The sequence below is a fragment of the Acyrthosiphon pisum genome, chromosome A1 (assembly GCF_005508785.2).
Source record: "Acyrthosiphon pisum isolate AL4f chromosome A1, pea_aphid_22Mar2018_4r6ur, whole genome shotgun sequence".
NCBI classification, from domain to species: domain Eukaryota; kingdom Metazoa; phylum Arthropoda; class Insecta; order Hemiptera; family Aphididae; genus Acyrthosiphon; species Acyrthosiphon pisum.
The window spans coordinates 71272878-71295750 of record NC_042494.1 but is presented as its reverse complement, the minus strand read 5'-3'; the positions used below and the strand labels follow the sequence as shown (position 1 = coordinate 71295750).

Below are 22873 nucleotides of genomic sequence, written 5' to 3'. Positions count from 1 at the left end.
ACTCGAGTAGACATTATTGCGAATTCAGATCAGTTTTCTAGAATATTACTGCATTATTAGGTCGGTCTGGACAGAAAAATACATATATGATTGAGCATAAATTGTTTTGTTTACCGTTCATGCGAGCAACGCTGAGGCTAGACTCGTAAATACACCTATACGGCCTTATGTGGTATACCTAACATCATTGATTATACATAGAATAATATTATAATATTTAATTTTAATTTCAATTAATATATGTATATAACTCACCATAGTTGATATTAATAAAGTAATAACTAGTAAAACATAATTATATATAATATTTATGAACAGAATTGTAAATTTGTTATATGTATAATAAAAAGGATAAAAATGAGTTGGATGAGGGCATGTAGTACTACAATATTATTAACACAAAATTAAATAAAGATAATCATATTATAATCATATTCTATTTAAAAACAATCAAAATCTAATTAATAAAACATATAAGCTTGTATAAGGTAATCATAATAATAGGTTAACGTTTCTACACATGGAAATATTATAAACTTTTAAATATTTATGAAGTCAAAACATTGGTATCTGATGTTACCCAAATGTATACATAAATATTTATCGATATTCGATTTTCATGATAAATACAATAAATACAAATATAACACTATGTAGAAGTAATTCGATAATTTAAAAAAATAGAAGAAAGTTCAAAATATTGTTGTTTGGAATAAAATAAATCTAAAAACAACATTATTGTACTATTTTACAGGTCTTAACTCAGCAGATCTTTTTTCGATTTCACCAGACATTTACCAACCAAAACGCCACACAGAGCTACCATGGCCACACCAATGCCTGTTTTCCAGATGAATAAAATTGATTCTCGTAAACTTGGTATAATACTAGACTGATTTGGACTGTATTTATGTCTGAAAATAATAAAAATTCAATAACACTTCAATATTGATGGACCTTCCAAAGCTAGTAAATATTCTAAATCGAAAGTATAATTATAATATTACTTACGGAAGGGAAGCCATTGTCGCTAAATTTGAGTACAGTTTTTTTCCTTCATTGGAATTTATAAATATGTACGGTGATGATAATCTATTTTGTTTGCAAAATTGATCTGGTTGTAATATGTAGTCTTGTTTCATTAAGGGCCTACCTTTATCATTTGCTACAATCAGAACTGGAATGTTTCTGCTCTGATAATATTTCTGCCAATAAAAATTATAATTAAATGATGCAAACAGGTTTATTAATTAAACTTACCAAATAAACATGTGCGCTATATTCAAATGAACAACTCTGCGAAGAATCAAATACTAGACATACCACATCACATTTAATGTCTTTTTTAGTCAAATGATTTTCACTAATTGTCTTAATTTCTTTTAGAACCAAATATTTGTCTTGGCCATACACTTGAACACGATTAACTGATGTTATATCTTCAGCATCTTCAAAGCAATTCTAAAATATTTTCAAAAAAAATCATATTTGTCTACATCAAACATAATATTTTAATTTACATCAATTTTTGCAGTTTTGACATGTCTTTTACATATTGTTGACTTGCCACTCCCCTTGCTTCCAATCACGTGGCAAATATACACAGATCGCTGAGACTGTTTCTTCTGTAAATCAATTTGCTTACTTCTAGTAACTGCAAAAAAAACAAAAATAATAATAATAATAAATTTATATAGCTTTATGTTGTATTTAATTTGTATTTATATCTCACCTTGAATTCCTGAAAGTTGGTTTTCTGGTTTCATGCTATAACCTAGCATGGCTAGATATGCTAATGTAGTATCGGCTTCAACCAGAGTACAGTAAGACCAAAAAGACAGCCATCCTTGTGAAGTAATCCATCCCTAATGTTATTATATTATAATAATTATATTAAGAAAAGTAAATCGTTGAATTTTAAAAATATTAATTACTTTATGATTTGTATTATATAAGCATTTTCTTAAAAGTTGTGGGTCTTCTGTGCACATAGAAAATAATGATTTCAACTCAACTGGGCTCAAGCAGTCATCTTTATCTTTATCATGCGTCTCAAATAAGCGCGACAAAAAGTGTTCACCTTTGTGAGATAACTCTATGGTACAATATTTATCAATTTTTAAGCTGTAAAACAAATATTGTATTAACATAATTATATGAATGAGGCTGAATATGTGTAGTATACTTAGGATGAAGATAGCTGTATGAAAAATTTAAATCGTCATTGTACCCAAATTTTCTAATTACAGTCCAGGTAGTTTGTGATTTTCCTTTTAGTATAAACAACATGTGCAGGAACAAAAACCCTAGATTTTTTTAAATAACATCGTTAAATTGAATAAAGTATCAGTACTATTCATCTATCAGTAAAATATAATAATATTCTCACGAAAACCTGTTAGATATTTTTTAAATTATCTTATGTTCAAATAAAATACTTTGTTGGTAACAATAAATAAATTATGTATTATACTTTTAACCAATATTTATATTAATACTTGTTATATTAATCAAATACCTTCTAGAGTGACACAGTTTGATGGGGAAATCCCACGCTCACAATTCATGTTAATAATAGTTTTGATGCCATTCAGTTGTTGTAAAGGCAAATGACAATCGAAACAATGTCGCTGGAAATTATTTAGTTCTTCATCATTAAGCAGTCCATCATTATCTACGTCGCAGATCTATAACACATTGATTTCAATAAGAAATATTCAACAATTTTATAATGATATTTCTGGTTTACTTTGAATATACGACATAGAGCTCTTTTACACTTTTCAGTAAGCTGAAACAATAATATATTATATTATATATTTACAAATATTTACTTAATTAATTAACAATTTACAATTTTGTCCTCAACAGAATATAATGGAGCTGTGGGATGTAGAATTGCTGTCTGGGCGTAACAGAACATTTCACTAATATTCATCAACATTTTTGCTGAACACTAAAATACACATATAGGATTAAATTTAAATAAATTTAAAACAACTCATATAACTTATAATATTTACTTGAACATAGGTTTCTATTTCAGGATATTCATATAAAACATCTTCGACAAGCTTTAAAATAAAAATAAATAAATAAAAATAAATTCATAGGTCTATAATAAAGTTAATATAATAATTAACTTATAAGGTAGAATATTTCTCACAGATTATTATGAACTTACGTGCATTGAAATGCTACTGATGAGATCGCTTTTATTTCCTACCAATATAACAGGGTGAAATATATCACTGTTTAGTTGACAGTCCCTTAATAATGGCATCCATCTATCTTTAATGTTTTGTCGGCTAGAATCATCTACCACAGAAAATACTAGGCAAATCACATCTGCATGCCGTATCTGTTCGCATAATTCTTCATTATCTTGTTCATTCTCTAAAATTATAAGTTCAAAACATTAGCCATAATATCTAAGTGATATTTATAAATTAAATGAACACCTACCGTGGTAATCGATAATATCTGTAGGCACCAATTCAGGTGTAACTTCAGCAGGAATCGTTATTGTTTCAGCCCTCCCGGGCACTTCATCCAAAAACTCTTCATTAACCAGGGACAATATGATCGATGTCTTACCAACGTCCCTGTCACCGACTAATAGAATACGTACCGATCGTCCGGCTTGTTTTGGTCCCATTTCAGAAGACATATTTAACTGAACATCGATCGTTGAACAGTGTATTTACACACTTGCACAGACTATGAGATAAAAAAATTGTTAATCGTTGTTATTAACAGACATTAAAAGTTATTATTAATATGTAGCTCACTCGAGTATTTAGAACATTTTATTCTCGTACAATGATGGTGTTCTTTCGATAATTAAATTTATGAGACAATAATAACTGGTAGAAACGTAAAAGAAATTCTAAACCATTGTATCTACATAATTTTTCTATCCTGTCGTTTCGGTCATTCGGTAATGGGTGATCTAAATACGAAAATCAGTAATATTCAGTATTTCGTACTGATAACGGAACACTGATAAAACCACAGATAATAATCATGTTTGAAGCATAGATAATATAAGAATATTGCATATTATAATATATGCATATTTTACTAAACTTTAGAGGACCACAACAAGCGAACCAAAATTGATGATTTGACTATCAACATTTTCAGAAAAAAAAGCTTTACCAGAATCCATAAAATATAGAAGTTACCGTTTGAAAAAAATAATGTTGATTTTGCTATTGGTACACTTGCGTGTTTAATAATTTTGAAATTGTTATAAAATAATTGCCTGTTAAAAATAAAGAAACACGTCTTTTTTTTGTTTTATAATTCTATGTCATCGATCCATAATCGTTACCACGATTAAAGATATATCTTTAATCGTGATCGTTACACTCTGTATAATAGCAGTCTGTCTCATCCACATTCCGCGCAGAACCCCCTTTTTGTTATACCAATAGGAATGGTCTATCCATTCTTATTTCTTATATCATATATTCATAATATTATATAGTCCTATACAACAATGTATATTGATTGTTGGAACATTATTTGATCCGAAAACAAATTTTGATAAATTTTGATGTAGTCAAAAACTTACAATTTTAAAAGCATTTGGTGTATGTTTTAAAATGTTCATTGGTTTTATGTAAGGCATTATCTTCAAATTGGTTATCACATTACGGTACCTAGGTTAGGTTTCTATTTTATATAATAGATCAATAGCCAATAGCCAATAGGTTACCTAAATTACATTTTTTAAATTTAAATCCCGGTAATCGAGTTTTGCAGGACTATACATAGCTAACTTATAATTTATATTGTAATTTAATTACCAAAGAAATATAACTTCTCCAAAACTATGTCTAGACTCTAGGGGCACTGGCGGGATAATGCATTAGAATAATAGAATGTCAATAAAGTTGTGGACTATAATAGTTTGTATGGTTAAATTTGGCATGCGAACAACAACTGAAATAGAAAACCAGAATAGGTAGGTACATTGCAGATCACAAAGGTTTTTGTAAAAGAACATACGATTTATCAATAAACCGTATAGATACTGAGTATAATACATAAATTCTATGGATTTATCATAATAAATAATATATTTTATATCATCTAATTATGGCAATCGTCAGTGTCGTCATTCGTCGTCAACGATTAACAATTCTAATAATTTCAGTGAACAAAAAAATAATAAGCCATCAATATGGACGGACAGTTCGTTAAGCCGTATACATTATAATGTAAGTTTTAACATTAACTCGCACATTTCGTTATGATCAGGTTATTTTCATAAAATATTTCGATACTTTTAAGTTTCAGTTCGGAGCGAGATGAAAATGGATGAAGATTCTGACGCCGTTTCTTCTGCGGCGGCAACTCTAGCTAGGTTTCATCGGAAGAGTCAATTTAGAATAAGTTTATTTTCATATTATTAATAATTTACATTTACTTTTTAGATTTAAATTAAATATTTATTGCCACAGACAATCTGTGAAGGGGCCTCACTACCACGTCTTTTTTGTCAAAATCTACTGTTTCTAATTCCAACTGATACGTATCGACAATTATCACGATTTTCATTCTGAAAAAATATTCGGATTGTCCGCAATATATACAAGGGAACGATCGAACCACATTTTTAATTTTTGTAATTTAAATTGCAATAAAAAATTCAAAAAAATTCAGAATTTTCAACTTCAATATTTAATTAACTAAATACAATTTTAAAAAGGTGGGTAAGTGGATGTCGCTCTGCTGTACAGTAGGTTTCAAGTGGGTCACTGTATAATGAATGTTATTAAATTTTGTGAATTTTTGAACTTTAAATGCTTATAAAAAAAAACTGTGACTAAGGATTTTTAATATTTTTCAAATGGCATTGTAACAATATAGTAGGAGTCTTGTATTAAATTTTCAAGTAATTTTACCCGACAAATAAAGTTAAAACAAATAAAATAAATAAATATAAATTTATAAATATAAATTGCCATTCATAGAAAAAAAAACTAATAAAATTGGAAACTGAAAATGTCCCTAAATAGTTCAAAACAAATCAAAATATTTTAAAAATTGTATGGTGTATAGAAAATGAAAATATTAACATTCAGTGAAATTTTCAAATATCTACAGTCATTCGTTTTTTAATTACAATAAAATAAGAAAATCGTCACATGAGAAATCAAACGAATATTAAATGTTGTAAAAATATGAATTTCAAACGCTCGTAAAATTGTAAAAAGTATACAATATTATGAGGAAACTTGGATTACATTTTCAAATCTTAGATTTAAAAAGAAAAATTTTTACGAATTCTTAACTCAAAATAATTTGCTAATTTTCGTGATTTTTACATATTTTGTCAATTTTTGAACTTTAAATGCTTATAAAAAAAACTGTGACTAAGGATTTTTAATATTTTTCAAATGTCATTGTAACAATATAGTAGGAGTCTTGTATTAAATTTTCAAGTTATTTTACTCAACAAATAAAGTTTTATTGACATTCATAGAAAAAAAAAGGTGGGCAAGTGGATGTCGCTCTGCTGTATAGTAGGTTACAAGTGGGTCACTGTAGGTATAATGGTTGGTATTAAATTTGAATTCAATGATATAATATCATTGTATAAGAAAAACGATTCTGAGCGGAGATGGTATGTCGGTCTAGGTATAAGACATATTATATACTTATATCCATTGTATTAGGTACCTATAACGCGCTACAAATCAACAGCAAACCGTGATACTATCCAGGGCCTAAAATTAACATATTTTGCTACTCCACACCAAAATATTTTAAAATAATGAACATATACCTAGTACATGCCGCATATAACTTCATTGCATGATTATTTTTGCTATTTATTAATAATTAGTTATAATAAATAAATCAATCTAAGACAATCTTCTATAAAAGTCATTGATACATAAAGGTATATGGCTAAACCTTTTAAAATTAAAAACGAAATAATTTGGCTTAATATTGGCTTAAAATTTAATAGGTATGTACCTATTAAATTTTAAGCCGTCCTGAATATGGTGTAGTCGGTATTATTTTTAATGTTAAGGATTTTAAATAAATACAATATGCTAATTCGTAATTTTCAATCACCAATATTGAATATTAATCAAATAAAAATGTATAAAAGCCGAAAATAAGAACTGCACACTTTTAAATTTGCTACTGCACATTTCATATTAGCTACTGCACATAGTGTGTGCTATTGCACACAATTTTAGGCCCTGAATTACTATCATAGATATATTATAGTATACTTTAGAAGTTTCCAGTATACCCACGAATAATATTATACAATCATAACAATAAAATAGTCATTCTAGGTTTTTAATATGTAATTTCGTCCAAATTTGAATTTAAAATGACTATAAAAATAAACTGTGTAAATGTATTTTTTTAGATTTTTTGGTAATAGAAATAATTACTTACGTGGAATCTTGTTTTAAATTTTCAATTCTTAGATACAAAAGTTGAACATTTTATAAATTCTTAACTACAAAATAATTATTCAAATTAAAATTTGATAAATTTTGTCAAAATTCGACCTTTAAATGCTTATAAAATAAAATTGTGCCTATGTATTTTTAATATTTTTCAACTGCTATTGTAACAATATATCAGGAGCCTTGTATTAAATTTTTACACTTTTTGGCCCAACAGATCTATATTTATAGAAAAAAAAACTAAAAAAATTTAAAATTGACCATGTCCGTAAACAGCTCAAAAGAGTCAAATTATTTTCAAAATTTTATCGTATATAGAATATGCTAATATAAACATATTCAGTGAAATTTTGAAGTATCTACAGTCATTCGTTTTTTAATTACAATAAAATGAGAAAATCGTCACTTCAGAAATCAAGCGAATATCATATGTTGTAAAAATATGAATTTCAAACCCTCATAAAAATTTAATTTGACTTTCTTGTAGACATTTTTTTTTTTGATAAAGGTAGACATATACTGCAGTATTATGTGGAATCTTGAAATACATTTTCAAATCTTAGATTTAAAAACAAAAATTTTTACGAATTCTTAACTCAAAATAATTTGCTAATTTTTGTGATTTTTACATATTTTGTCAATTTTTGAACTTTAAATGCTAATAAAAAAAAACTGTGACTAAGGATTTTTAATATTTTTAAAATGTCATTGTAACAATATAGTAGGAGCCATGTATTAAATTTTCAAGTATTTTTACTCAACAAATAAAGATTGATTGACATTCATAGAAAAAAAAAACTAATAAAATTAGAAACTGAAAATGTCAAAACAAGTCAAAAGTTCAAAACAAATCAAAATATTTTTAAAATTTTATCATGTATAGAAAATGGAAATATAAACAACCAGTGAAAATTTCATGTGTCTACGGTCATTTGTTTTAAAGTTACACCAAAAACCAAAATCATTTTTCTTGAAAACAGCTTTTGCCTAAAAATTTCCGTTTTTCCTTAATTTTTCTTTTATTTTTCACGGCGCTTTTGAAAACTACTGGAAAAATTACTTATGATCTCCCAAAGTACCAACTAGATTCACTTTCCTATCAGAAAAGATACTGTTGAAGAAAATCGAAGCACTTTTACTGTCCCAAAAGGTGATGACAGACACAAAAATAAAAAAAAATAAAAAAACACATCATTGTAAAATCAATACATTCATCGTTCCACTCAGAATCTAAAATGTGCCTTGATCGATCCCTCGTACATGTGATGGAAAAAAAGAATATTTTGTCAGAATGCAAATCGAGGTAATCGTTGCGACGTATTGTTGGAGTTAGAATCATAATATGTTTGAGTGAAAAATAAATATTTTTTCATGATCACAATAATATTACCTACTAACATACTTGTGCGAGTGCGTGCGAGAGCCTTCAGTACTGCTAGTTGCTACAATTGAATCGCATGGAAGCCACACACTACAATAATCATTTACGAATACACATAGATCTCAGGTGGCGACGACGAGATTAGAAATTGCCTAAATGATTCTCCTTAAATTAATTTGTCTATATAATATATACAATACATACATAGTTACAATAATATGTACATTATGTGTATTATATAAATATATAATACATTAATAGTTAATATCTTTGTTTATTAGCTGATAACACTAGTTAATCATTATATAAATATATTACTTAATAATTAAACTATTTATTAGTCCTTTCCAATGACATAAATTTAAAGTTAAAATTAGTTAGAAGTATTCAATATACCTGCAGATATAATAATATAATATGTTTAAGAGTTTATAGAAGTTAGTTAGGATAGGATTCATAGACACACCATCAGTATATCCCATTGGTTCAAAAGTATATATTATTATATTATAAATAAATTTATAAGTATACCTATTAGTTTATTATAACCTACCATAGGTATCCTAAAAATAGAGAAATATGTATATTAAAATTAAAATTGGAATTATTTGCAAAGACAACTCAGGATTGTTCTTAAAGGAATTACTAAGGAAAAATTACAAAAACTGATAAATATAATAAAACAATAAATATATATTAATACATTAATATTTTGTGAAAAAACATAAATACATTTTTAAATGTAGAATACATACATGAATGTTTTTTAATAATAGGTAGATACTTAATAATTATTTTTTTTGTATAATGAATACCGTAAACTCTCGACTTAGTTTGTATAATTGCATGTGACATAATAAATTGTACAAAATAATTGTTTATTGTTCAAAGAGTTTTAATTTTGATCATTATTTTTACTGCAAAATATGAATGTGCTTATTTTACACTGTTTGTTATGGTAATAATGTAACTTAATCAATATCTTATTTGTATATGATATTATTATGAGATGATATAATGAGTTAAGTTATGAGAAAATGATCAACTTCAATAACATTATCTGTATCAATATTCAAAATATATTGTTTACCAATTCACTGATCACATTCATAAATGTAAATAATACATATATTTTCAAATGATACATCAATATAAGTTAAAAGTTTTAATATATATATGTACCTAAATCTTAAATTATTACTTATAGTTTACAAGTATATCTATGCATATATTTTAATTCTGTTAATCTTGAACATTTAATGTTTAATAGTTAACATGGAGTTGAGTATCAACTGAATAAGTGAAGATTTTTAATATTAAATATTAACATAGCTATAAGTAAATTAAAATTAAAAAACACACATAATATAAAATCAAACTAAAAACGCATTAATTTTTTTACCATAATACTGTATAAATAGATCGGTGGATTATGTCAATAATTATGTTCATTCTATAGAATAATAATACCATGGTCTCTTTGAAGTCTTCGTTTTGCAGTTGTAGACACAACACCCATTATATCTGACGGTGTTGGTAAACCGCTTACAATATTGCCACTTTGTTGATAAAACAATTCTCGGCTGCCACATTTGTTTCCATAAACAATATTATCATCATTTCTATAACAATGAATTTATTTAGTTTTAACAAAACATATAATTAAGGTTCATTAGTCTACCTGATGATGATATCGAGAACCGAAGGTTTTTTTTGGAAAGTATCGTGTATAGATGTGGCTAAAATTGTTTGTGAACCTAACCAGTTACCATGCTTGTCAATCATACCAGCATTGGTTGTGTCCATTACCATGTAGCCATAAGTTTCATCTGTACCTTGTAAATTATATGCATCCGGGACATTTGTGATTGTGTTATTTATAGAGTGTTCTAAGTCTCCAAGATTGTTAAAACTTAAATTCCACTAAAAAAAAAAAAAAAAATTACATTTATTTGTAATTATTATAAAATACTAATACCTACTAATAGATGAATTAGCTCAGCATCATTTTCTGCTTCTTTTTCTAATAGCACCATTATTGAAGTATTTTGAGAGCCAGCCACAAATAACAACAGTTTTTGATGGCTGGCAGTATTAGTTTGTGGTTGAAAACCTGTAGGAGTTCTGCAAATGCTCTCTGTAGGTGTGGCAAAATTAAATGATTCTGCCATGCTAAGTTTAGCCATCAAAGGTGTCATTATATCTTCTTTAAGTGCAGGTTTTCTATCTAAATTATAATTTTATTTCAATATGTGTATTTAGCTAATAAATGAAAAAATTCAAAATTTACCAAGTGCTTGTAAATTCAATGGTATGGAAGTTGGTCGAACTGGTTTTTTTGATTTCAGTATTTTTTCTAAATCAATGAATATTATTTTTAACAAAATATAATTAAAACATAATACAAAAAAAAAATTAATTGAACCTTTTTCAATCTGTACTTTAAGATCAAGATCAGTATAATGTTGAGATAGTTGTTTATCATAAAGGGCTTTTGAAACTGCATAGTCGTCATCACGCAATAATGGGAAATATGGGTCGCATAATGTTCTATATTTGTCACTATGTTTGGAATTGTCATAATTTATTGTTTTAGGTAACAACCTAAGACTCTGATACCTTGTTGTGTCTTTTCTGGAACAAAAGTTTTAATTTCATAAACAACACAATATAATGAAAACTATATGTTATACCTTAAAGTAACAAGTTTTGAGAAATTTGGCATTTCATTCAGAGATGATTCTAGAGAAGAACATTTTCCAGCATTAGATTTGTCTAATCTCTTTTCTGCTTTGATAATAGATTCCTTCACAATATCTGGCATACTACAGACTGATCCACTGTTACTATCTGGGGTATCTTCTTCTTCGACTGTGAACATATTTTTATTTTCTGGGTTTTTGTCATTTTTTGGACAGTCTTGTGACTTGTCAGCCATCTGCATTAGTCGGTAGATGATTTTTTTTTTAAATTTAAATTATTAATTTGAAAAATTATATATTATAAATACCTTATTTTTTTGCCGCCATTTTGATGTTTTTTTCACGGAATGTTTCAGTGAGGTAGCTGTTTTTCTTATTTGTAATACTTCTTCTCTATCCATGAAAATGTATAAGAGTTGAGTACCTAATGGTAAATGAAAGCTTCCTTTTGCATTTTCAGCTGGTATCTATAATAAATGAATCAATTTAAGATAATTGTTATGTAATTACTGATAGTAAAAATGACAAATAAAGTTGTAAGTATAAAGCAGCTAAAAAAAAATTATTAAAAATAGTTTTATGATAAAATGAAAGTTAAATATTTTACATTGAAGTGCCAACCTTATTACAGAAAGGATTTGTCAGTTGGATTAATTTGGTTAGTTCAAATCCAAATTGAGTAACAACAATTCTAGAAATCAAAATAGAATAAGACAAATTAAAATGCTGAAATAACAAATTGCATACTTATTTTGATGTAATAACATTCCACCTAAAACATTGTTTTTTTCTTGCATACTTTCAAGTATTTGCATTGCTTCCAAAAGAATATTTCCTCCACTCTGAAAAATGTAAAACAAATAATAACATAAAAATCAAAATATTACTATTACGGACATTACCTTGGGAAATTTAAATACTGCCGGGGTACCAAACATGTTTGAAGAAATTAGTAGAAGTGAAAGATATGATGAAATTACTGTATTTAACTGTTCGCTGAGGATTTTATGATCTAAGATTTCAGTTATATTAAAGTGAAATGTAACTAAAATATTGTATAAAGTGTTGGCACGATTTTGCAAAACACTGTCTGGAATATTTCTATCTGTTCCAACACACTGTAACAGAAAAAGTATAAGAAAAAATGCAATATAATAAATAATTATAATCATTTTCATTTTAAAAGTATTTATACCCACAAACCTATTAACAAAATTTGTAAAAAAAAAATAAATAAAAAATCATATTATTATAGTTTAATAAGTAGTCTCTAATTACCAGTGTTGAAGAACCAAATTGCCGAATAGCAAACTTTCCAGAACGTAATGCTAATACTGAAGGAGATGAGAAAACTGAAGATGAAAACTTGACAATTCCCATTAGTTGTCCACTTAAAGCAAGCTTTTGCGAAGAGCTTACCCATGGGGGATGAAAATATAAAATAGAATTTTGTGGATCATCAGCTTCAGTAGTACAGAATCGTGGGTCGTAAACAAATACAATTAAAAGTTCTCTGAAACACATGATTAAATCAAAATGAATACATCAAAAAAATAATAATTCAAGTGTACTATTTGAAAAATGTTTCCATACATAATATTAAATAAAATTTCAAATAATTTGACAAGATATATTTGGTGTGGTAGTAAAAACTAAAACGTTTCAAATTTCACTTTGGTACTTTAGTTGAACCATTGAATATTTATTATAAATACTTAGTATTTATAATCAATGGTTGAACTAACGGTATTCACAACCAGCAACAGATAGGCAGGGTATCAGCCCTCAGAATTTAAGGAATTCTAACGTTTGACTACAGTTACAGCTACTAGGTATACGGTTGAATAATTTGATTCAATTTTATTTTCCACTAATGTTTTGAACTAATTTCTCACTATCACATAAAAATAAAATTACAGCCATGACCGGCACACTGAGGTTTTCTCAAAAGCTTGCTGGTTCACTCTGGCCAGTACAAAACTTACAATAACCACAATGTGTTAATACATCAATTATCTATTAATAAAATCTTTGAAAATCCATTGTTGTACCTACATGGATTTTACCAACATTATTTATCTTATGATTCCCATTGACCTTATTCATCAATTTAAAAATACCTAATGTAAAAATATATTTTGTATATATTATAAAGAGCTGAGAAGTAAAACAACATTTACAGATTATAAATCTTTGCTGTTTATGGACGATTGATGATTGTGTTTAAGGTGGTCGATGCTTCTATTTTACTAACAACATTTTTACCATGTGGTGGTGCAAATATTATGCTTACCTCGACATGGCGCCAGCTGCTAGACACTTATTGCGGGCGCAAACAATTTGGTAAGACACTACACCGCGATAGTAAACTTAGAGATCTAGTCGATAAGCCCAATACCATGATCACGACGACGACATATGCAGCAACGAACGAATTTCACAGAATCGTTAATGAATATTAATCGGCGTTACGTAACCTGTGACGCCACTGGCATCTAAGGAGGCTGGGATCCATTCGCACTTTCAGTCGCCTAAAAAGAACGATGGGTGAGAAACAAAGGTAGAGGGGGGCAGTGGCGATTTAGTGATTAGTTGAATGGCATTTGAATGAAAAGTGAAAACAACAATATAATATTATTATTGCCATCCATTATATTATATTATACAATACTCTATCGTCAACAACAAAATTCAAAAAATTACAATATTGTATAATTATATCAGTATTGTATTCTGCAATATCACAGATCAGTGGATCACTGTTTTAAGATAAGAATAAAAATTGCTATCACGGCTTGGATTAATGATTGTACACATTGAATATCTGTGTTGATCTTATGGGCTTGTGGGCTCTGTCCACGATCAACTTTAATGTGTCAATAATTATTCATCAAAACCATGGTTTAAATATACAATTTTGATATTTTCGATATACGGTCAATAATAAAAGATATATACCGCGTATGGCTCAAATACCAAATAGAGGTGTTTATTAATTATTATTATTTATTTAATATCTTTATTCTTTAATCATGGTTTATACCAACAAAAAGGTACTGATACAGATATCCGTGGTTTATACCAAATTGTCAACTGATAATGATTGCAGGCAAATAGAGTGGGGATAATATTCTGACCCCATCGCGGTCGGTGGTTGAGTACTTGAGTCGCGCCGCCGCCGCCACCGAACCGTTGTTTCAAGTTCCGCCCGCCGCCGAGACCGTTTCGCGTTTCTGCGCCTGCGTGAGCACGTCCGTGTGCGTGTTTAGTACACAATACACACAGTACGCTCTGCAGTACAGAGTGACTGTACCGAGTGTGCCGGAGGACCGCATTCTTTGGCCGACCGCTGGAACGTTATATATATGATATTATTTTATTACGTCCGCTGCGCCACCCGTGTCGTCACCGTCCCGTCATCTGTAGTTGTTATTGTACTGCCGACGTTTTTATCGGCCCGTTATTGTTGTTGTTGTTATTATTATTAATATTTTTGTTTTTATTTATTACACACGTTTGATTGATAAACGCACCCGCACGTTCCGATTGCGACGATCGCTCGAAAACCGTTAGATTGCGCAAACGGCCGTTGCGCGCGAGATGGCTTTTGAAACGTCGCAACAGGTGTCCACCGCCGCCGGCCTTTGTGGCGAGACATGCCGAAGCAACCGACTCGTGTGCCGCAATTCCGACAGAGGGTAGGACACGAAAAGGTGTTAAACTTACGTGCGCGTGGTTGACGAATTTTTCCATTTCGTCCGTTTTTCGTCACGATTGTTGTTTAGTGTAAGTTCGGTTTGTTTCATCGTCCGATTGATACGTTTTTCCCGTGCGCCCGACTCACGATGGAAGAAGAAGAAAGAAATGACCGCCTATCTTGCACGCAGAGGACTTATGCATTCGCCGTCACCGTCGTCTTGCTTATGTCCACCATCACTCGTTGTGAATGCCGTAAGTGTAGTACCTAGTTCTCCCTACAATGACCACATCCCAACAACAGGTAGTCAAAATGTATGTCGTTTTATGTTCACAGAGTCCTATCAGGCCCCTCGGTTCATAACGCAGCCAACGTCAACTAAAAATGTGATTGGCGAAGGACAGACAAAAATAATTCAGTGTCAAGCTCTTGGTTAGTCATCAAACAAAAAATATCTAATAATTATTATGAAATAAAATTTAACCATTATAAATTGGTCTAGTTAATTGGTACTTACAAACTACAGTCCAAGGAATGGTTTATATGCCCATCATAAAATAAATTAACTAGGTATATTGATAAGTTGTATACTTCATCCTCTCATTATCCTCTACTCACTAGCAAACGGGGATGCAAACCAATCATTTACTCACATAGAATTTAATATAATATTTTCAATAAAGATTTCTATTTACCTAGTTAAGAGAACAGTTCAGAATACTCATCAATATAACTACCTACCTAGGTACCTACCTCTAAATTACTTATGGTTCTATTGTTTTCTGTTCAAATAAATATTAAATACCTAATTTAATCACAAATCTCATCACAAATAATTTACCAGATAATTTACTTTGTTAAACATGATGACCATAAGAGATATTTTATATCCCAATGGCCAATTTAATGTTTTTATCCCAAAAATCATTCTCACAGGCTTGAAATTGCAGAACATTATAGTTGCATATTCAGGTATTCTTGTACGATTATTATTGACCAGTTATACTTATAATATTATATACCAGATACCTGCACATTTTTAAAATTTAATTTCCATTCAATATTATATTAGGTAAGTACCAATATTTTGATATTGTTATAGGTATCTATATTATTGTTGTTAGTTATTTCAAATGTATAAGTTGTACCTATTATCTTTTTATAAACCATGCATCGTCTATTGAAATAATTAAAATATTAAAATTATTAAGATGATAATTTTTTAATTTTTATTCAGTATTTACCAAGAATTAATACTATAATCTATGTTTACCTATCTAACTAGTAACTAAGAGAGTAACTACCTATAATATTATGCTATAGTTCTAAAAAGAAAATGCAAAAAAAATGTAGGCGAGTTGGTAGCGCTCTGCTGTACAGTAGGTTACATATGGACTCTCTACAAAAATAGATGTGTTAAATTTAAATTCAATGAAATTGTATCATTGTACCAGGTACCTATACAAAAAACGATTTTGAGCAATACTGGTCTGTCAATATTAGTTACTAATAATATATTATATTAATATTGCTATTAAAGTAATTTATTTTCCCAGTAGGTAGGTAGGTTGAATTAAGTTTTAACAAAATCTTTGAATTCACAAATGTCATTGTTTATGAAAAATATAATAATTAAATAATATATACCTACCTAAATTATAATATGTTAATTGTTTCAAGTACCACAAATAATATTTCTAAATCACATAAAAATAACTAAATTTGTTATTCTTTGTCATCATGTACCTACTGTAAAATATGCTAATAGAAACTTCATTTGGTGAAAATTTTAAGTTATCTACAATTATTTGTTCATGAGTTACAAAAAAATATTGATTTTATCAAAAACTGGTACTTTGTGAAAATTCCCGTTTTTCTTTGATTATCGTTTTGTTTTTTTCGATTATTATGTTAAGTACCTACAGAAACCAACCACAAAGTTAAAAAATTATAGCATTTTTATTACCCCAAAATGTGATGAAAGTTCCAAAAAAAAAAAAAAAACTAAAGAAGCACACACCATTGCAAAATCAATAGGTACCTACAATACGTTACGCTCAGAATTTAAAATATTAAATTCGCAATTTTGACGAAATTTCAAAATCATCAAAATTTAAAATGTAATGCATTATAATATTATGTATATTATAATGTAATGCATTTTTAACTATAAAACCGTTTTATAATTTTCGTGATTTGGACGAATCTCTTCTAAATTTGAAATTGTGACTATGTACCTATTTATTTTTGATATGTTTTTAATTGCTGAATTTTTTTGATTTCTTATGAGGAACTTTGTATTAAATTGTCAGACTTTTTTACTCGAATAAAAATGTTATCATACCCATATAAATCTAATAAAAACTAATAAAAGTAGTCATTCTAAAATTTCTATAAATAGCTCAAAAAGATCCAGTGAATTTTTAAAAAAGGTCTACACTTTGTTTTTAAATTAAAACCAAAAACAGAATCAATTTTGTTAAAAACAGGTTTTGCGTATATTTTCACATTTTTTCTTAATTTTTTTTATGTTTTTCCCTCGGTTTTTTCTTATAGTTTTGAAAAGTACTGGAAAATTCTTAATTCCTATAAATCTTAAGTCCATAGGTATAAATAAAAGGATAATTATTAAAATCGTAAAAGTTTTGATAACATACGTATTACGTAATAATATAACAAGGACGAAAAAACACTTTTTTTATAAAATTTATTTCCCGGAATAAAAAAAAAACAATCATAGGATGAACAAAAAATGAAATAAATGACATTTTGGTTTTTAGATATTCTATATCTTAGAATTACAAAATAAGATTAATAATGATCAAATTCAATCTATCATTTCAACCTAACTTAATTATTTAACTTCTGACTTTTAAATTTAACTTTTGAAGTTTCTAAAATATATTGATACAATTTGTTTAACTTTAAATAAAAATAATGTACCTGTTCCCAATGTATATGTTATTGAACATTTTTATTTATTTATTCATATTACCTGTACCCAATATACCTATATATTATTATGATACAAAAGTTTTAAATTAAAATTGTTTTTACATTAGTTTCCACCACGGTTTGCTCGTAAATACATTGTAAACGTAGATACCTACTTCTGATTTAATTATAATATTATGTTTACTAACTACTATTACGTATTCTACTTACAAAGTATTTATATAAATGTTTCTAGAATAATAATTGTAATAGTTTAACGTATGTAAATAATTATTTGAAACAATATAAGCTGCTACTTGCATAAGCTCATAAGTCATAAATAATAATTATACACCTATTACCTATCACAATACTACAAATTCGTACAGTATATGTAATTCAACCCGTATTATATCATTATCCAATAATTATTATTAAGGTTTCCGAAGGAAGCATTTATAGGGGAACTTTTTTCAGTTCAATATTTTCTATCACTTGAATGGTTTGAAAGAAACAAGCTACATAATGTATATTGTTAGATCAATAATATTAGTTTAAAAAATATTTCTTTTAACTCTTGTTTATAAACTTGAGTGAAATCGTAATTGAAATTTATAACAACTTATAAATGTTATAAAAAATTTCAGTTTACTGACTTATTTCTATTGCTGATATTTAATTAGAATATTTTATTGAGTCTACCTATTAGCCGTGACACAATAACTGGCGTCTACAGTTACTTCATATTATTCTATGACTATCAGGGATATAATTGGAATATATGTAGGTACATAATATATATGCCAACAATAAGTACAATGCAGATTGGTGTACGCTCATGAACCTAAGTTTTATGATTTTTATGTATAAGAAACAAAAAAATAGAAGGGATATATATTATATAATATGTCATAAGAAAGCGCAAGAAAGTTTTAAGTTCAGTTAAGTAATTTATAAGCGATATATATAGATATAACCTATGTAATAACGCATTTGAAAGTACATATTATTTCAACTACCATAAATTCTAGTAGTTTCGTAAAATACGTAAAGCTTAAGCAATAGTTATTCTTAAGCATCAACTATGAATACCTTTGATACTTATAAGTTATAATAAATATATTTTGTATTTAAAAATATACGATTAGATTCTAAACCGATTCCAATGGCAATAATGGCATAGGTATAGGTTGTTTGTTCTTATTAGATACAAATGCTTCAAGTAAAATTATTGTCTTTTTATTTATAAAATAGTAGTTCTATAATATACATATAATCATTCAAATTTTTTTATTAGTATAAAAGCTGTTTTTATCTTAAGAGTCCTATTTATTTACATTTCGGTATTTATATATTTTTCAATCATGATTTCTAGCCTCTTTCGAGTTTGTACTTCAATGTTACTAGTAAGATGATGTATTAAGAAAATATAAATAAATAAATAAAAAGTATTTGTTGCTTGCTTGTAAAATAAGGCCGAGCTTAGTATAGATATATTAGATACGTAACTTTACAGTAAATATAATTATCGCAGGCATCGTCTTTACACTCAACATTTTATAGATGGATAACATAGTCAGGGGGTGGGTGGAGGTTAAGAATTCGTCAGAGTTTTGTAGGGGCATAAACAAAAACACTTTTTGTATGAATCTGATATAAGTACCTATTTTAGATAAATGTATAAGTTTGATATTAATCGTTTAATATAAGTGTTTAATTGTAGCTATAGTTATAATTTTCTATGACATTCTTAAATCTATTACCTACAGTAAATTATGCAAAAATATATAATTAGTGATAATAGTTAATAATATTTAAATATTTAATATAGTATAGTAATTTCCGGTTTGAATTAAAATTGAAATCTTTCATAAATTTTTCAATATTGAGGTTTTTATTCAAATGTCAATATTGTAATTTCTAAGGTTAGTCATGAATGATGAATCATTGATGTCTCTTTGGGTTTTAGAAAAATATTGACTCATTAATCGCTGGGCTGCATCCCAATACTTCAACTCGACTTCAACCAATATTATCATATCATCATAGGTGGCTCTAAATGCTAACGTTGTTTTTAAAGTTTTGTCTGGTAGATTTCGGTTTTAGTGTTTTACGTTCACGGAACGACAAATTGTTTTATTGGTACACCATTAGTCATTACGCGTTACAATGCAAGAGATAGTAGGTACGCTGCGATATCGTCAAAATCTTTAATTATTTTCAATCGCAATGAATCTTTAATTGAAGATTGGTGATGTACAGTGGCCGGGGTTGGCAATGGTTGGTCTGCGGGAGGAAATACAATTTTCCCCTTCCTTAGATATCATCCTAAATGTACATTTGCCAATTCAATGATGTATTTTTCACATGTTATATTTTAAGATAAACATATTTTGTTTTATAAAAAAATGTACTGGTTGGAAATTCATCATAAACTTTTATTATATTGTACTTAACGTCATGAGAAATCTTTCAAATTTATATTTCATTTTTAAGAAAACAAAATATTGTATTTTAAAACAGAACAATTTGAAAAAGAAATAAGGAATGGTTTGTTATAAAACCTTAAATATTTTATATTTTGATTGGGAACTAGATTTATTACTTAGGAAAATATTCATTTTTCCTGATTGAATTTAAATAAACTTGACATTTTACATACAAAATATAATATAGATTCTGGAATAAAAATATTTATAGTCTAGAGTTGTGATAATAATACGTTTCACCAAATAGCTCATTTATAATATAAACGTAAATATACGTAAATATGTATATACAGTAATAATGAGGCAAGGTCAAGCCGTGAGAGTTTTACATTTGTCAGGATTAGTTTTTTTCTAGGTATATTGAGTTTAATTAATTCTGTAGTCAATCAACCCCCGTTTCAGAAAACATTGGGGTATAAATGCATCGTGTAGTATCCCCCTTACAATTTTTTCATATGGTGTACCGCAAGGTGGTCATTTATCCCCTATTCTACAATACTCTTTATTTATTAATAGTGCTAAGACGTGCTAACCGGGTTTTGCGTAATTCTCAGCTTCTAGTGTTTGCCAATGATTTGAAAATATTCCTTCGTATTAATTTAATAAATGATTATGTCCTCCTTCATAATGACTTAACAGGCTGGTGTCCTGGATTAAGACTTTAGGTTTATAGTTTAATGTTTCTAAATGTTATTCCATGACCTTTCCCCGTGCAAAAACCCATTTAAATTTTCGTACTTCATCAATAATAATCATATTTCACCACTTGGCAGTTCAGTCCTTGACCTAGGATTCATCCTTACACTTAGCCCTAATCTACACATTGGAGGTGATCAAAACTTAATATTTACGAAGAAGTAGCACATGAGTTAAAATTGTCATTTGCACCTATAAAGGCTTTATATTTTGCATTTGTCAGATTAATACGAGGATTAATATTAAACCTGCAGTCCTCTGGGACAATAGTGCAGTCAGTGGAGGCACATTTTTTTTGTCAACTTGAAAGAACTAAACGTTATTTCTTGGGTTTGTAAGCTATTTGTTCTCAATGTTGATTGCCCCCAAGTGGTTATGATTACACTCCAGTGTTGGCACATCTTTTTTTTCCTTTTTAAGCTGAGAACTGCTTTCGCATTGCTTCGACTCCGGAAGTGTTAGCACATCTGCGGTTAGTTGCTTTACCTGATCGTAGGCATGAAGATAATTTTAATGTTATTCAAAATATACTTTATAGAAAAATTAATTCCAATCTAGTTAAAGCAACCTCTCGAACTACACGTCTTTCTGCCCCATTCCACTTCACCACGTTTCATTTTTATTGTGAAAAAAAATTAAAACCAAGCACTGTCCATGTATCCTTCCATCCAATTTTAACTCCTCCTTTTACTTTTCTTAAAATTCAAATTGTTTTTTGACTAATTTTTATTTATAATATAATTATTATATTATTTATTTACCTAAATTTCTATTGTATTATTTTTTGTTAGTTAAAAAAAAAATACTAAATACCGATTATCAAGATGAAGGTATAGTATGTATAACATATTTAAGTATATAACACACATTGCATAGGTAGTTAATTAGTACTTTAATATCATTAGGTATGGCTTGTAATTATATAATTAATAAATTATTTATATATTTTTCATAGTTTTGGAGCTTATGTCATGTATAGACTTTTTTTAATTCAAATTATCCATATATGAAATTAACTATGCAATATTCCGACGAATAATAACTGTACAATTATTATAATATTATTTTTATTTAATTATGTGAATAATGTCAATGTCAATAATACCACATAAATTTTGATATGCTATATGACCTCGAAAGAAGTGGTAGTTTAGATGTTATGATTCTATAATCTACACCCATAGCCGTGGTAGAGTTATGAGTTATGAGTTTATGACCCAACCAGCGTATTGGCCGTTATCTGATGATGAATTAAAGAAATTATGAGAATTTCTCATCTGCAATAAAAAATTGTCGTCCCGTCTTACTGCAGTATGTAATGTCGAAGATGTACCTACGTTCAGCAGTTCGCTTTTAGTTAAGTTAATTTTATAAGAATGCTGAGAGAATCGAAATATTGTCAAATTTATAGGCTCGTTTAAGAGGACGTGATCCCGCATGCGTGTTGTCTCCGTCTTATAAGTGCGTAACATTGCAAATTAGACGCAAAGCACAACGCGTGTTGCTCATTTGGCTTATAAATTAGATTG

General features: G+C 28.2%; 3 protein-coding genes across 7 annotated transcripts in view; 1 reads left to right on the top strand and 2 right to left on the bottom strand.

Moving 5' to 3' along the window:
• Positions 1–404: 404 nt before the first annotated feature.
• Positions 405–3977, bottom strand: LOC100160472 (mitochondrial Rho GTPase). Its single transcript, XM_001952393.4, has 14 exons — positions 3792–3977; positions 3466–3720; positions 3185–3396; positions 3024–3074; positions 2855–2956; positions 2750–2791; positions 2519–2687; positions 2186–2306; positions 1935–2124; positions 1733–1865; positions 1521–1654; positions 1261–1461; positions 1012–1205; positions 405–914 (listed from the first exon to the last, which is right to left on the bottom strand). Exons 2-14 carry the CDS (start codon positions 3668–3670, stop codon positions 758–760), a joined length of 1911 nt encoding a protein of 636 aa, XP_001952428.2. The 5' UTR covers positions 3671–3720; positions 3792–3977; the 3' UTR covers positions 405–757.
• A 5518-nt stretch (positions 3978–9495) lies between these two features.
• LOC100166600 (Hermansky-Pudlak syndrome 4 protein homolog) lies at positions 9496–14272 on the bottom strand. Of its 2 annotated transcripts, XM_016800266.2 has the most exons (13): positions 14173–14272; positions 13822–14059; positions 12807–13041; positions 12431–12646; positions 12276–12370; positions 12150–12219; positions 11837–11995; positions 11520–11764; positions 11252–11460; positions 11117–11182; positions 10809–11053; positions 10508–10749; positions 10124–10448 (listed from the first exon to the last, which is right to left on the bottom strand). In XM_016800266.2, exons 2-13 carry the CDS (start codon positions 13827–13829, stop codon positions 10280–10282), a joined length of 1959 nt encoding a protein of 652 aa, XP_016655755.1. In that variant the 5' UTR covers positions 13830–14059; positions 14173–14272; the 3' UTR covers positions 10124–10279. The 2 variants fall into 2 exon arrangements, with proteins under 2 accessions (XP_029343318.1, XP_016655755.1); XM_029487458.1 differs by having other exon boundaries at positions 9496–10448; positions 13822–14246.
• Positions 14273–14738: 466 nt separating this feature from the next.
• Positions 14739–22873, top strand: part of LOC100169352 (protein sidekick) — a 33925-nt gene continuing 25790 nt past the window's right edge. For 2 of the 4 annotated variants that reach the window (XM_008191797.2, XM_003240958.3), the window contains exons 1-2: positions 14740–15479; positions 15562–15657. In XM_008191797.2, the coding sequence (XP_008190019.1) occupies positions 15374–15479; positions 15562–15657 (202 nt within the window). In that variant the 5' untranslated portion in view covers positions 14740–15373. Of the gene's footprint in view, positions 15480–15561; positions 15658–22873 lie in introns of all 4 variants that reach the window. The other 2 variants (XM_008191796.3, XM_001952400.4) reach the window with 2 other exon arrangements.

Bases quoted from the DNA above. Each gene is read 5' to 3' on its own strand.
- LOC100160472 (XM_001952393.4), bottom strand. From the start codon at position 3,670: ATGTCTTCTGAAATGGGACCAAAACAAGCCGGACGATCGGTACGTATT. The intron at 2,125-2,185 runs GTATACTACACA...TTTGTTTTACAG, and splicing joins TACAGCTATCTTCATCCTAA to CTTAAAAATTGATAAATATT. The intron at 1,462-1,520 runs GTAAATTAAAAT...AAAATATTTTAG, and splicing joins TCAAAACTGCAAAAATTGAT to AATTGCTTTGAAGATGCTGA.
- LOC100166600 (XM_016800266.2), bottom strand. The intron at 12,220-12,275 runs GTATGCAATTTG...TTTGATTTCTAG, and splicing joins ATGTTATTACATCAAAATAA to AATTGTTGTTACTCAATTTG. The intron at 11,461-11,519 runs GTATAACATATA...CTTTTGTTCCAG, and splicing joins TCAAAACTTGTTACTTTAAG to AAAAGACACAACAAGGTATC.